The 12,545-nt window shown below is 41.5% G+C and overlaps 1 protein-coding gene across 2 annotated transcripts in view; it reads left to right on the forward strand.

Moving 5' to 3' along the window:
• DOCK11 (dedicator of cytokinesis 11) overlaps positions 1–12,545 on the forward strand; it is a 133,978-nt gene that overhangs the window by 105,218 nt on the left and 16,215 nt on the right. For both annotated transcript variants that reach the window (XM_072125635.1, XM_072125636.1), the window contains 4 exons: positions 586–643; positions 2,180–2,286; positions 8,957–9,079; positions 10,037–10,150. In XM_072125635.1, coding sequence (XP_071981736.1) covers positions 586–643; positions 2,180–2,286; positions 8,957–9,079; positions 10,037–10,150 — 402 coding nt within the window. The remainder of the gene's footprint in view (positions 1–585; positions 644–2,179; positions 2,287–8,956; positions 9,080–10,036; positions 10,151–12,545) is intronic.

Consider the following 12,545-nt stretch of genomic DNA (forward strand, 5'->3'; position numbering starts at 1 on the left):
TATATATTGATGCCTTAGTATAGAATATCAGCGTTTTAAGTCACAGAAAACCCTTCAAGGCAAGTGTGGCTGGATTAACATGTAAACACATATGTTCTCTGTTTATGAGTGAACTGAGAGCTCTATTTTTTTCACTGTTACATAAAATCATCATGATCCCACACTATTAAGTACGTTATGCCTTAACCTGTGGATAGAGAAAACCTGTTGTGAGCGGACAACCCTTTATCCCCTAAGCCATCCACCAATCCTACATTAGTGGCTTATCCTAAGAGTAAATACTTGGTACTTGTGTAGGTTGGAGTATTATCAGGTACAACATAATACTATTGACAATACAGTCTACAAGTCACGTTGTTCTGTCTCACATCTCGAGATTTAAAGTTCTAGGTTGTCATTGAGCTCTCCTGATTTTCTGTTGACTAGGCCACTTCTTCTCTTCCGTTGGCCAGTGTTGCTAAACACATTGTTTGGATCTCTTTTGGATCTGTTCACACATCCCTTAGAATAGTTTTGTATATAAAATGAAATGTGTGAAGGAATTAAGTGATCTGGAGTTAACAAGATTTTGCTTCCTTTCTTTAGGCTGCAATGTGCTGCATCCATGTGGCCACTCTAGTTGCTGAATTCCTCTATAGAAAAAGTAAGTTTTTTCAATTGGAGCTAGAAGTCATGTACTGTTGGCTAGTACTGATGTCATGTGATGTCACACAGGTGCAGGGCTCGTTATACACAGAGAGTAATCAGAGCTGTGTGATAAAACGAGTCGTGCGCCTGTGTGACATCACATGACCAGCGACCAATATTTATCCCCAGGACATAAACAATGAAACTTCCTATAGAATAACAGCAAGCAGAGATCTAGAAAAACATGTGGAATTGATACAGAAAGTATATTGGAAAATTGTCTAACTTTTTATTACACAATATGAATCATTTGCTGAAAGTGGAAGACCCCTTTAAGTCAATGTATTACATAAGACATAAGTCAAATAGTTTGAACAGTTTAGCGTACAAACAGTGAACCTAAGGCATAGGTGCCGGAGCTGGCACTCATAACCATCTCTGTGGGCACCCAGGTTGTCACCCCCAACACACTGGACAGGTTGAGTGACTCAAGGCCTCCTCCATGCAGTCCTGGATAGCCCATTATGTGCTGTATTCAGCGTTATTTTAAAGAAACACTTAGTGCATACAGAGCAAAGAGGGGAGGATAGGGCTGGATTATCATTGGCAGGGTTCAAGGGGACCTTGGAGGAATGCTATAGTGATAATTTGAATTTCCCCTCCATCAACATTATTGGTGTTGGTGTCCTCAAAATTCCTATATGATTAAAAGTTGTGGCAGAGCAGGGAGCAATAAGTTGCTGATTAATTTAACTTTCTGATAAATAAGTGGTATTTTGCTGTAGTTTTGACATTGTGGGGGTCATTTACTAAGGGCCCGAATCGCGTTTTCCCGACGTGTTACCCAAATATTTACGATTTGCGGCGATTTTTCCTGAATTGCCCCACTTTTTGGCGAACGCGATCGGATTGTGGCGCATCGGTGCCGGCATGCATGCGACGGAAATCGGGGAGCGTGGCCGAATGAAAACCCGACGGATTCTGAGAAATCGCCACATTTAAAAAAAAAAAAAAATGTCGCTGGACACGCGCTTACCTGCACCCAGGATAGGATTGTGAACTACGGCACACCTCGGCGGACTTCAGCACAGCAGCGACACCTGGTGGACGTCGGAGGAACTGCCATAGTGAATCGCCGGAAGACCTGAATCCACCGCAGAGAACGCGCCACTGGATCACAAAAGGACCGGGTAAGTAAATCTGCCCCTGTGTCTCTGAAACATTCACTTTCACTGGTTTAGCCTGTAGTTTTGAGCTGGTACCTATGTAATGAAGTACAGTAGAGGTAACTATGGAGTCAGAACCATGTCATACATATATTGAAGGAGGATGCCAGGATAGGAGATAATGGTGCATGTTGTCCTCTCTCATAGAGGGGGGCTAGCAAGGCCCCATGGATTGGGGATGTGATCTTGTTACTGCCCCTTTAATAGATAATACAGAAGGCACATTACATAGACTTCTCCTGTAGGCATACTACCATGCTATGTGTAATTGTATGGTGGCTACTTTAAGAACAGAAATATCTTCATAAAACTTTTTTTTCTATTAGAACTCTTTCACAGCGGCTGTTCAGTATTTAAGAAGATCACACCCAATATTGATGAGGAGGCAGCCATGAAAGAAGATGCTGGAATACTGGATGTCTACTACAGTGAGGTAACATTATTATCGATTCTTGCTTTTCTGAATGAAAAATGCCATACTGTACGTGCATGGGACATAACTTCATTATATCTCTGCTTTCCCTGAAGGGGTTTTCTTACAAAACAAGTTAGGCCCTCTCCTTAAAGGGCACCTACCACCCCGATTCTACCTATAAAGGTAGAAGGGGTGGTAGGTGGATGGATGGGACGTGAGGATAGCCCCTTTTTTGGGCTAATCCTCACGTCCCTGGTGTCTTTTACAAAACTTTATTACATGTATATGCAAATTTTTTTATGCGGCTACTGGGGCGTGGAGTAGCCGGACATTAGGCTACTAGTCGCGGCTACTCCACGCCCCAGTAGACGCGTTACTCCGTCTACCAGGAAATCTTTGGCGCGCAGCTCCTGGTAGCTGCGCGCCCTCGTCCGGGTCCCCTGCGTTCTGCGCATGCGCAGAACGCAAGCCTTCAGATGCGCGGCTGCGGCTCCGGGGCCGGAACTACTGCGCATGCGCAGAAGGCCAAAGATGCCGAGGGAATCGGACGAGGGCGCGCAGCTACCAGGAGCTACCAGGAGCTACCAGGAACTTACTCTTGCATCCTGACAAAATCCTGGGGTAGTCACAGGGGCTGGGCTTTGGTTTGCATGCATTTCAAAAAACAATGTGTGACCTGTTTGAGCTGCAGGCAGCCTACCTCCCCCACTGATTTCAGGTAGACCAGGCTGTGACCTCTGAGAAGGAGCAGGAGGTGGAGCTGTACAGGAGCACAAAGGTGGGGGCCAAGCTCTGAGGAGTAAATAACAGCCAAGCCACATGTTGTTTTTTGAAATGCATCTAAACCAAAGTCCAGCCCCTGTGACTATTTTGTCAGGGAGCAAGAGTAAGTTATAACACACAATTATATAGTAATGCAAATGCTTAGAAAAGGCAGAAAGGCAGATTTGCACTGCAGGTGTCATGGGCTTTTACAATATGTCTTTAGTGAAAAATGAGGTCCCTGGTGACAGGTTCCCTTTAAAGGGGTTGTCCGAGAGTAATGAAAAAAAAACTAAAGGTTGCTGGACGGGGCTGCTTAAAAAAATAAAGATCTACTTTCCTTCCAGTGCCCTCCGGTATCCCGCACTGCTGTCGCTGGACTCAGCTTCCGGCCGGATCAGACAACCTTCCAGCCGCCATACACAATGCGGTGAATAAGGACAGGTAGGCGTGGCCGGCCGGAAGCTGAGTCCAGCACTGCTCCGGCGGCCATGTTTGTTTACATGGCGCCCGGACCGGAGCGACAGCAGCGCGGGATACCGGAAGATAAGTAGATTTTCATTTTTGTATGCAGCTTTTTTTTCATTACTCTCGGACAACCCCTTGAAGGTAAGCACTAAAGGCAGTTACTGAGGCAGACCATAGACCATGAGGTATGACTCTCTGCTCTGACCATGTGCTTTCAGGGGTTTTTATACTCCCCTGGTCAGGTGGTAGCACCTTTCCAATCATATCTGACATAACAAACAGGTCATTGGATGATTACATACACTAGTTAACTGTTGCCTTTCCAACTACAACTACAATTACATAATAGGTTCCAGAACCTTCCTAGAGGGTTCATGACTCCCCCTAACAGCTCCTAACATGGTGAGGGCGCTATTTGCACATACGGTTAGGTTGTTTTGGGGCAAAGGATTAAATTTAACAACCCCTTTGAGTTAATGCTGTGAACTTATTGGGGCACATTTACTTACCCGGCCCATTCGCGATCCAGCGGCGCGTTCTCTGCGGTGGATTCGGGTCCAGCCGGGATTCACTAAGGCAGTTCCTCTGCCGTCCACCAGGTGGCGCTGCTGCGCTGAAGAGCATCGGAACGCACTTGAATACACCGAGGCCGGCTGAATAAAGGTAAGTGCAAGCTCCGCTACACATTTTCCGTTTTTAAATGCGGCGGTTTTTCCGAATACGTCGGGTTTTCGTTCGGCCACGACATACCCCCCCCGCCCCCGATTTCCGTCGCACGCACGCCGGCGCCGATGCGCCACAATCCCGGGGCAATACAGGGAAAATCGGCGCAAATCGGAAATATTCGGTATTGTAGTAAATGACCCCCATTGTCTTGCAAATTTTTGTCACTCACGTTCTTCTCTAGTGAATTGAAAAATCTGTCTGTAGACACACAAAAATGATTAAAAAAATGTAGCTATATTTCTCACCAAGGTCAACTTGCAAACACAGTAGGACTGTACATATAACCCATTGTCTTTCTGTGAAAGCTTCATTTGCATGATCACAGTCACAGAAGAACCTTACTTTGATGAAGGGAAAGTTCTTGATACCTTTGTTGGTGAGTCGTCTTTGTGGGAAATTTTTATCTATTATCGTACAAGTGGCTTACACGACATGATTACTGAATTTTATGCTGTAACCTCAGTGTAACTTTGGATTTATTTATGGTTATTGTTTCAAATAGAAAAAGGAAAAATTCAAGCAGCATAGCGATTGTAAAGGAATAATTAAGCAAACAAAATAGATAATGTGCAAAGCCGTAATGGGTCCTGGCCAAGGGAAGGACCCTCCAATAAACAAATGACGAAAAAGGCAGCACAAAAATAGGTGAAAAAAACGGTGGTTTAATCCATAAAATCCATGTTTTTAAATAGCACCTGCACTTTATATATATTAATTACCTTGTTAAGAGGTTTATGTATAGTTTTTCACTTTCATAACACTTATTGAGTATCTATATACTCCTATAATATACTGTAATTATGCACTTTTTGAATGTACTGTGAGTAAGCACTGCACTTTGCTGATTATGCACTTTATTCTGTATTCTGTATTAATCATTGTATTGTACAGATAGAGTATATATATGTTCACTTGCCTTTGTAACCTCACTTGAGAAAGGCTCACAAGCCGAAACGTCGTCTTTTATGGATTAAACCACCGTTTTTTTCACCTAAAAAAAAAAAAAGTCTTTTATGGATTAAACCACCGTTTTTTTCACCTATTTTTGTGCTGCCTTTTTCGTCATTTGGTTATTGTTTCAGAGATGCCTATCTGTGTATTAAACACACGATAAAAGAGGTTCGTGCAAATATAAATGCATACTTGCAAGGTAGTGATTGTGGTGGAGGCTCATTCAGGCCGATAGATCTTCAATTATGACACCACAGGAAGAGATCCAGCAAGTTAAAGGAGTTTGCCCATGAAAGAAAGCCCTCAACTTACAATATACTAATAAAATGAAAGCAATGAGTTTACTAACAGCAGCTCTAGCAGAAGCAGATTGGTTATGTGGCAATTTTGTAAATTCTCTTCTCTTGACTGTATGTACTGCATAATTATTCGTGAATAAAAGTTTAAAATTAAAAAAAAAAAAAAAAGGAAAGCCCTCAAATATTAAAAGGAACCTGTCACCAGGAGACCTGCTTTTAGTACCCCCATCCCAATCCCCACCGAGTATAGTACATACACCACTGAAGAGTTTTTGTATAAAAAAATAGTTTTACAGAAAAAAAAGAAATGTTACATAGTATCAAAATGAGAGTTGATATGCCCCATTACCTTTCCCTACATAAATTGCCCACTTATATATATACATGGTGGTGCAACCCATTTATTTATATGGGGCCAGTATATATAAATATTCTGCATTCTGAGGTCCACCATCTTCCATTTTGGGATTTCTTCCTGGAAGTCAGTCTGTTGAGAACCATTAGAGATGTGTCTTATTGAAAGGTCGAAACTTAAAAAAATATATTTGTAAACCTGGGGAAAGTTGAGGTTATCTAAACATCTGCTGATACACTGACTTATTTGGGTGCATTTCTTGGCTGAAATCACCGTGAATCATTCTGATAATATTGCTGTGGAAAGATCTGTGCACTGTAGCGAAAAAAGTCCAAAATCCATCAGGGACCCCATTGACTACCACACATCTTTTTTATATTGATCTCTAATGTCATATATTAGTATATAGCTGGCTTGGGTGGAAAGTGTCTCATATATACTACATGAACTCTTGACATTGGTGGTTAGGTCCCTGTTCTGCAATTTGCATAACCCTATGTGAGTCTGTATCAAGATGAGGAAACAACATACCAGGGCTTCAAAGGAAGTAGTGACAAGTAAGAAGGTTCGTCAAACACTCCGATAAAACCAACCGAACAGGAAGTTATGTGGCAGGCACACCAGAGGAAACAGAAAGGTGATTAACACTTATTACTATGTGGAATTAGACTATGTACACCTTTGGGGCATCTAAATAGTAAAAGCTAAAGGGGTATTTCCCTTACAGCAAATTATGTCATTCTTTTTATGATAAAAAGTTATACAATTTTCCCAATATACTTTTAGTTTTCTAGATCTCTGCTGGCTGTCATTCTATGGAAAGTTTCTATGTTTCTATGGAATACCCCTTTAAGCTTATTTATGATCAGAATTTAGCTTATAGGTGATCAGTACTGGTGTTGGTCCCCACGTTCAATTATGGATGATTAATTATTGGAGTTCTCCCAAATCTCTTCTTTTTAATTTCCGTAAGTAAGTCCTTTATTGTCTTCACCTATGACCTTAAAGGGAACCTGTCACTGCATTTTTTACAAATACAGCTAGTGATAGTTTCCCGTAGAGCCCTATTAACTATGATCCCCTCCTTTTAGCTAAAAATGTTTCCCTTACATCCCAGTATAATAAACTTAGTAATCTTACCCTGCATATAGCAAGATCTAGAGCAATTCGAGGGGGCATGGCCTCCTCGGACTGGATCCAGCAGCTCCTCCCCATTTCCTATGTCTCTCCTCAGCACTTAATGTCATGTGACCAGGGTGATGTCATCTAAGGTCTTCTAACATTTGCAAACTGTACCCCATGCAGTTGTGTGATCACATGAAATCACAACATGCCTCTATGGATTTCTACTTCTACTCCACCCCATCCTCCACAGAGACATGTTATTATTTCATGTAATCACATATCTGCATTGGGTACCGTTTTCACATGTCAAAAGGATAGCCAAGGTCAAAGTACCAACTCAGTGGGCAGTCTCGGAATCTGGAACAGGCAGGTAGTCAGGACAGGCGGTAGAAGGTCCGGCTCAAGTCCGAGGTCACAACAGGAGAGCAGAACAGGAACACAAGAAACGCAGGGAGGAAGCTTTCTCAGAGGCATATAACACAAAGATTCGGCGGGGGTTGATGGAAGCAGCCGGCCATTATAGAAAACTTGTAAGTGTCCAGCACCAATCAGCGGTGCACTGGCCCTTTAAAACTTTGAGAGTCGGTGGGCCCTGGGGAGCAGGGACACACGCGCCAACTGGATGAGGAGGGCGCAGGAGCCTGGAGAGTTAAATGAGGATCGGGGAGGGCGCCTGTGATCCGGGACATGGATCGCAGGGACACCCGTGACAGTAAGATTACTAAGTTGATTTTATGGGGATGTGAGGGAAACAATTTTTAGCTAAAAGAAGGGGCGGCATTTAGTTAATAGGGCTCTATGGGAACCTTCCACAGCTCTATTTGTGAAAATGTGGTGACAGGTTCCCTCTAAAGTACACCTCTCATTATAGGTACCAGACAGACAATACATTTTTCAGATTGGAGACGATTAAGCTATCTCCGTCTTCTAGTAAAATGAATGGCATCTGTCAGCCAGAGAGGGAGGCAGAATAGCTCCCTTAGAAGAGCCATACAAAAGGGTCCATTAGGATCTGTGTGTTTCTGTAACACAGATCTATCCCAATCAAGGTTTTAGTTTTTTGTTCCTTTAATAAAATAATGGAAATCCATGTGGAGATGTAAACACAACCGTATCAATCCTGAGATAATCCATATAAAGCACTTGGCGCCATCCAATGTCTTATGTGGATTTGTATGGGTTTCTGGTTTCAGCTGGGTGCACTATATTCTCATGAACTAATAACAATTTTATAGTACATGGGCCATTTTAGTAGAATATGCTTATAAATTATCTTTATACTTTTATATTTTGTTTATATGGTTTTTATGACTATAATTAGCAAAAGTATTTTTATTTTTGTAACCAGACATTTTGTTTTCCAGCGGATTAGTATGCCCTCACTCACCATTTTAATCTGTTGTACCTTATACCTTCATATTCATTCAGTTGCTTCAAGACATTATTATCTTTTATGTGTTTTCCTGAGATCTTACAACTTGGTCGTTTTAGCTCTGTTCCAATAGAGTAGAGCTAAAGTTTGTAACTACTAGTTAGTGAAATCAGAGGTAGTCTAAGACACGCCTCCTGGCTGATGATAGGTCAGGTTGCTGTTCTTTCCCTTTTTACTGCTGCTCTGCATTATCCGGTCGGCTGCTGTCTATTAATCAAATCATGTGCATTCTCTAGTACACTAATAGCAGAACAATTATACCAGCTGGTAATAATTATAATCAGAGTTTTCCAAATCAGTCCCTGTACCCACGGGGCTCACAATGTAATCAAACTACCAGTATCTTTTTGGAGTGTGGGAGGAAACTCACTCAAACATGGAGAGCAGCTACACACTCTTTGCAGATGTTGACCTGGATGGGACTTGAACCTAGGACCCCAGCTCTGCAAGGCTGTAGTGCTAGCCACTGAGCCACCATGCTGCCCAATTAGGGAACAGATGTGGGTTAAACCATGGAATGATGTATCAACTGATTATTTGCTTGCTAACTTTCTCCTTTTTTTTATAAAGGAGGTGTTGGTGGAGTTACTGGAGCAATGTGTGGACGGCTTGTGGAAAGCAGAGAGATATGAAACCATATCTGAAGTGTCAAAGCTCCTTATTCCGATTTATGAAAAGAGACGAGAATTTGAGGTTTGTCTTCAGTATATTTATCACAATCACATGTTACTTCCATGAAATCAAAGGAAGAGAGTCACACATTTATATACCCCCCTCTACATTCATCTTCTCCTTAAGTGGTTGCGAAAGAGGGTTGAGAAAATCACTGTTTCTCCGAGCTTCAGTATCTCTCATACAGAAGATCAGGAGGTTGTGTGGGAATCCTCCTTTAGTGTCATCACCATGATATCATAGAAAATGTAGTAGCTTTAACAAGTAAATAGTTTTCCTGGCTCTATAAACACATGAAGAGACTCCCTGGCAGTATTGCATAGATGTAGAGCATTTAGAGCAGTGAACCCAAACATAAAAAGCCTTGATGGATTCATTCTGGAATGTGATTATCGTTGAGTAAATAATTAAGAAACTAAAACATGACATTCACTGAAACATGTGGTGATTCATGTCTTCATTAATCATAGGAAAACTCTGTATTTATTCCAGATTTGTATACATAAGCCTCTGATGATTACTGCTGTACAGTGTAAGGCTACATGCAATCAGCTGTGTGCAAAAACGGCAGCCTCACCGCAACGTGACAGTGTCTAATAGAAGTCGATGGAGGCCATGAGCTAGCCCCACTCGGTGCAGCTACCTCACGGCTCCAAACACGGTCGTGTGTATGAGGCCTAACAAGAGAAGTAAAGGATTTCAAAGCTTGGACATAGCTGTGTGCCCGTGGCTGTTCCACTAGTGTCAATTTTTATTTATAGCTACACCTATCAAGTCCCCCTCATGTAAAACCAGCATTGTATAGGGCACTTTCTAAGCCTTAGAATATATTTTTGGTTTTACCATCTTACAGGAAATTATCTTCTTGGGCAGCAGGGTGGGGGATGTTCCATCAAGAAGCACTCGCCATTAATTTGAGGCAGGAAATATAATGGAGGAATTAATCACATCTTTTTCTGTTTTTTCTTTATCTCTTAGAAACTTACCCAGCTCTACAGGACTCTCCACAATGCTTATACAAAAATCATGGAAGTCATGTTGTCTGGAAAGCGGCTTCTGGGAACATACTTCAGGGTGGCCTTTTATGGTCAGGTGAGGCAAATTGGCAGCTATAAAATAATATGTCATCAGTGGGAATATGAGGAATTGGTCCCGTCAGACTAATCTGATTGGCTTCTATGAGGAGGTAAGTTCTAGTCTGGACCTGGGGGAAGCTGTGGATGTTGTGTATCTGGATTTTGCCAAGGCATTTGATAAAAGGTTGGTACATGAGAATGTAAAATGAGACTGGTAAATGAGACTGTTGGGACTTGGGGAATATCAGAAATTGACTTAGTGATACAAGATAAAGGGTCATCATTAATGGCACATCCTCAGATTGTATTGAAGTAAGCGGACATGAGGTAAGTATTGTGGTCTCTTCTTTTTCATATTTTTATTTATGACCTCATATAGGGTTTACACAGTAGAGTTTCAATATTTGCAGATGATACTAAGCTCTGTAAAGTAATTTATACCAAGGCCAATAGTATAACATTACACAGGGATTTGTGGAAGCTGGAGGATTGGGCAGTGAAATGGCTGATGAGGTTTCATGTAGATAAATGGGTCGTGGAAACAAAAAGTCTGGAATTAGTGGATAGTAAACTTAATTTTAGTGATCAGTGCCAGGCATCTGCTGCTAATAGGGTAAATAAAATCATGGGATTCAAAGGTCGTGATAATGCCTGTACAAGCATCGTGGACGCTTGTACAGGCATAGATACTTTTTAAAAACAGTCTAATGTGCCTCCTTCATACACCTCCACACCCACTTGCCATGGAAGTGACTTATGGGGGGAAATAGGCGCAGTTCCTGGTCATACACCAGTAACTACAGCTATTTCAGAGCTTGTACAGCAGGATTCTGGTGCACAAGCTTTGACAAATGCCCTCCATTGACACATTCTGTGACACTTAAGAACAGGAAATCAACAGCATAAACAGTAAACTCCTAATCTTTTGGCAGATATATTTGGATGGATCTAGAATGACTGCTGAAACGAATGCAAAAGTAGTGAAGATTCTGGGACATAGATAAACCTATGTAATCCATCCACACCTAGATTTTAATTTAAACCTGTCATAGCCTATAACAATAAAAAAATACTAGATGCTTAAAATGGGCCCAATAGATACAAATGAATATAATTAGGTCTGTTGGACTTTTCTGGGTCATCAATTATTTTATTGTCCTGAGTGAAAGACTTTTTCAAGTCAGAGTTTTGACAGAATCTACAACATGCAGATGTGAACACAGCCTTAAAAAAAAAAGCCAATAGCCTGGAAAAATATGGTTATTGGGCTTTGAACTATTGCTTTTTTATCAAAAAAGGGAAATAAAAAATGTCAGAAAAATGTGAAGAGGAATTCTAGATCTGTAGGGCGCACTGTTAGCACACAATTTTATTAATTATTAGTCCTGTGGGGAATCAAATGGCTAAGGTTGGCGGTACACGACTGTGGTCGGTCCATGAAAAATTTCAAAAACTTTGAACCAACCACAGTGAAGAGGACAAACACATACCAACCACAGTGCATCATAGTAATATATGATGCATAGAGTCCCAAACACGGCTGTGTGGAGCAGACATAGCCCCATGTAAGACAAATAGGAGTCTGTTTTCAGTCAGAGTTTGTTCAGTGTCTCAGTTTTTAATGCCTTTTTTTGGTGTTTTCAATGCGATGCTCACACGCAGACAACGCATGTGAAAAAGTCTCAGGACTGAGCTCTATCTTTTCCATGGCAATTGATCAGTGAAAAACGCATTGCACTTGCCTGTGTCTCAGAGTGCAATGCGTTTTTGATGCATCTCCATAGACTTGTATGGGGCGTTTTTCACACGCTTGACTTGCAAAAGTAGAGCATGCCGAGATTTAAATGCGAATGTGTGCTTGAAAAAAAATCTGAAAAAAAACATTGATTACAATGGGTCAGAGTGCAATGCAAGTTCTGCTCATCAAAAGCAGAAGCAGAACATGCGCATGAAAAACGCAAGTGTGAACGGGGCCTAAGTGTACGTGTCCTTTCATGAGGCCACTATGACACAAGCATGTTCAGACCAAAAAAACATTTATCAGATGTGTGTGAGCAGAGCTGTCTAGTTGCCCATGGCAAACAACCAGAGCTCAGATTTCATTTTACAAACTGCTGTGGGAAAATGAAAGCTGAGTTTTGATTGGTTTCCATGAGCAGCTAGAAAAGATCTGCTCTCAGGTACATTTGATAAATCTCCCTTTATGCTGGCTGTATTCCACAGACTGAACACAGTCCAAGCATTATCATTATGCCTAAAATGCGTGGACATGGTGTCAGGCTGGGAACATGAGCACAAATTGTTGTTGTGAAAAGGAACACACCTGCATACTGAAAAAAAAAAAACTGCAGAAAAGAATTATTTCTGCTGCTTATTAGGAATTTACCGTATTCAAAATATTGCTACAGATT

This window comes from Engystomops pustulosus, chromosome 9 (assembly GCF_040894005.1).
Source record: "Engystomops pustulosus chromosome 9, aEngPut4.maternal, whole genome shotgun sequence".
In the NCBI taxonomy this organism is placed as follows: domain Eukaryota; kingdom Metazoa; phylum Chordata; class Amphibia; order Anura; family Leptodactylidae; genus Engystomops; species Engystomops pustulosus.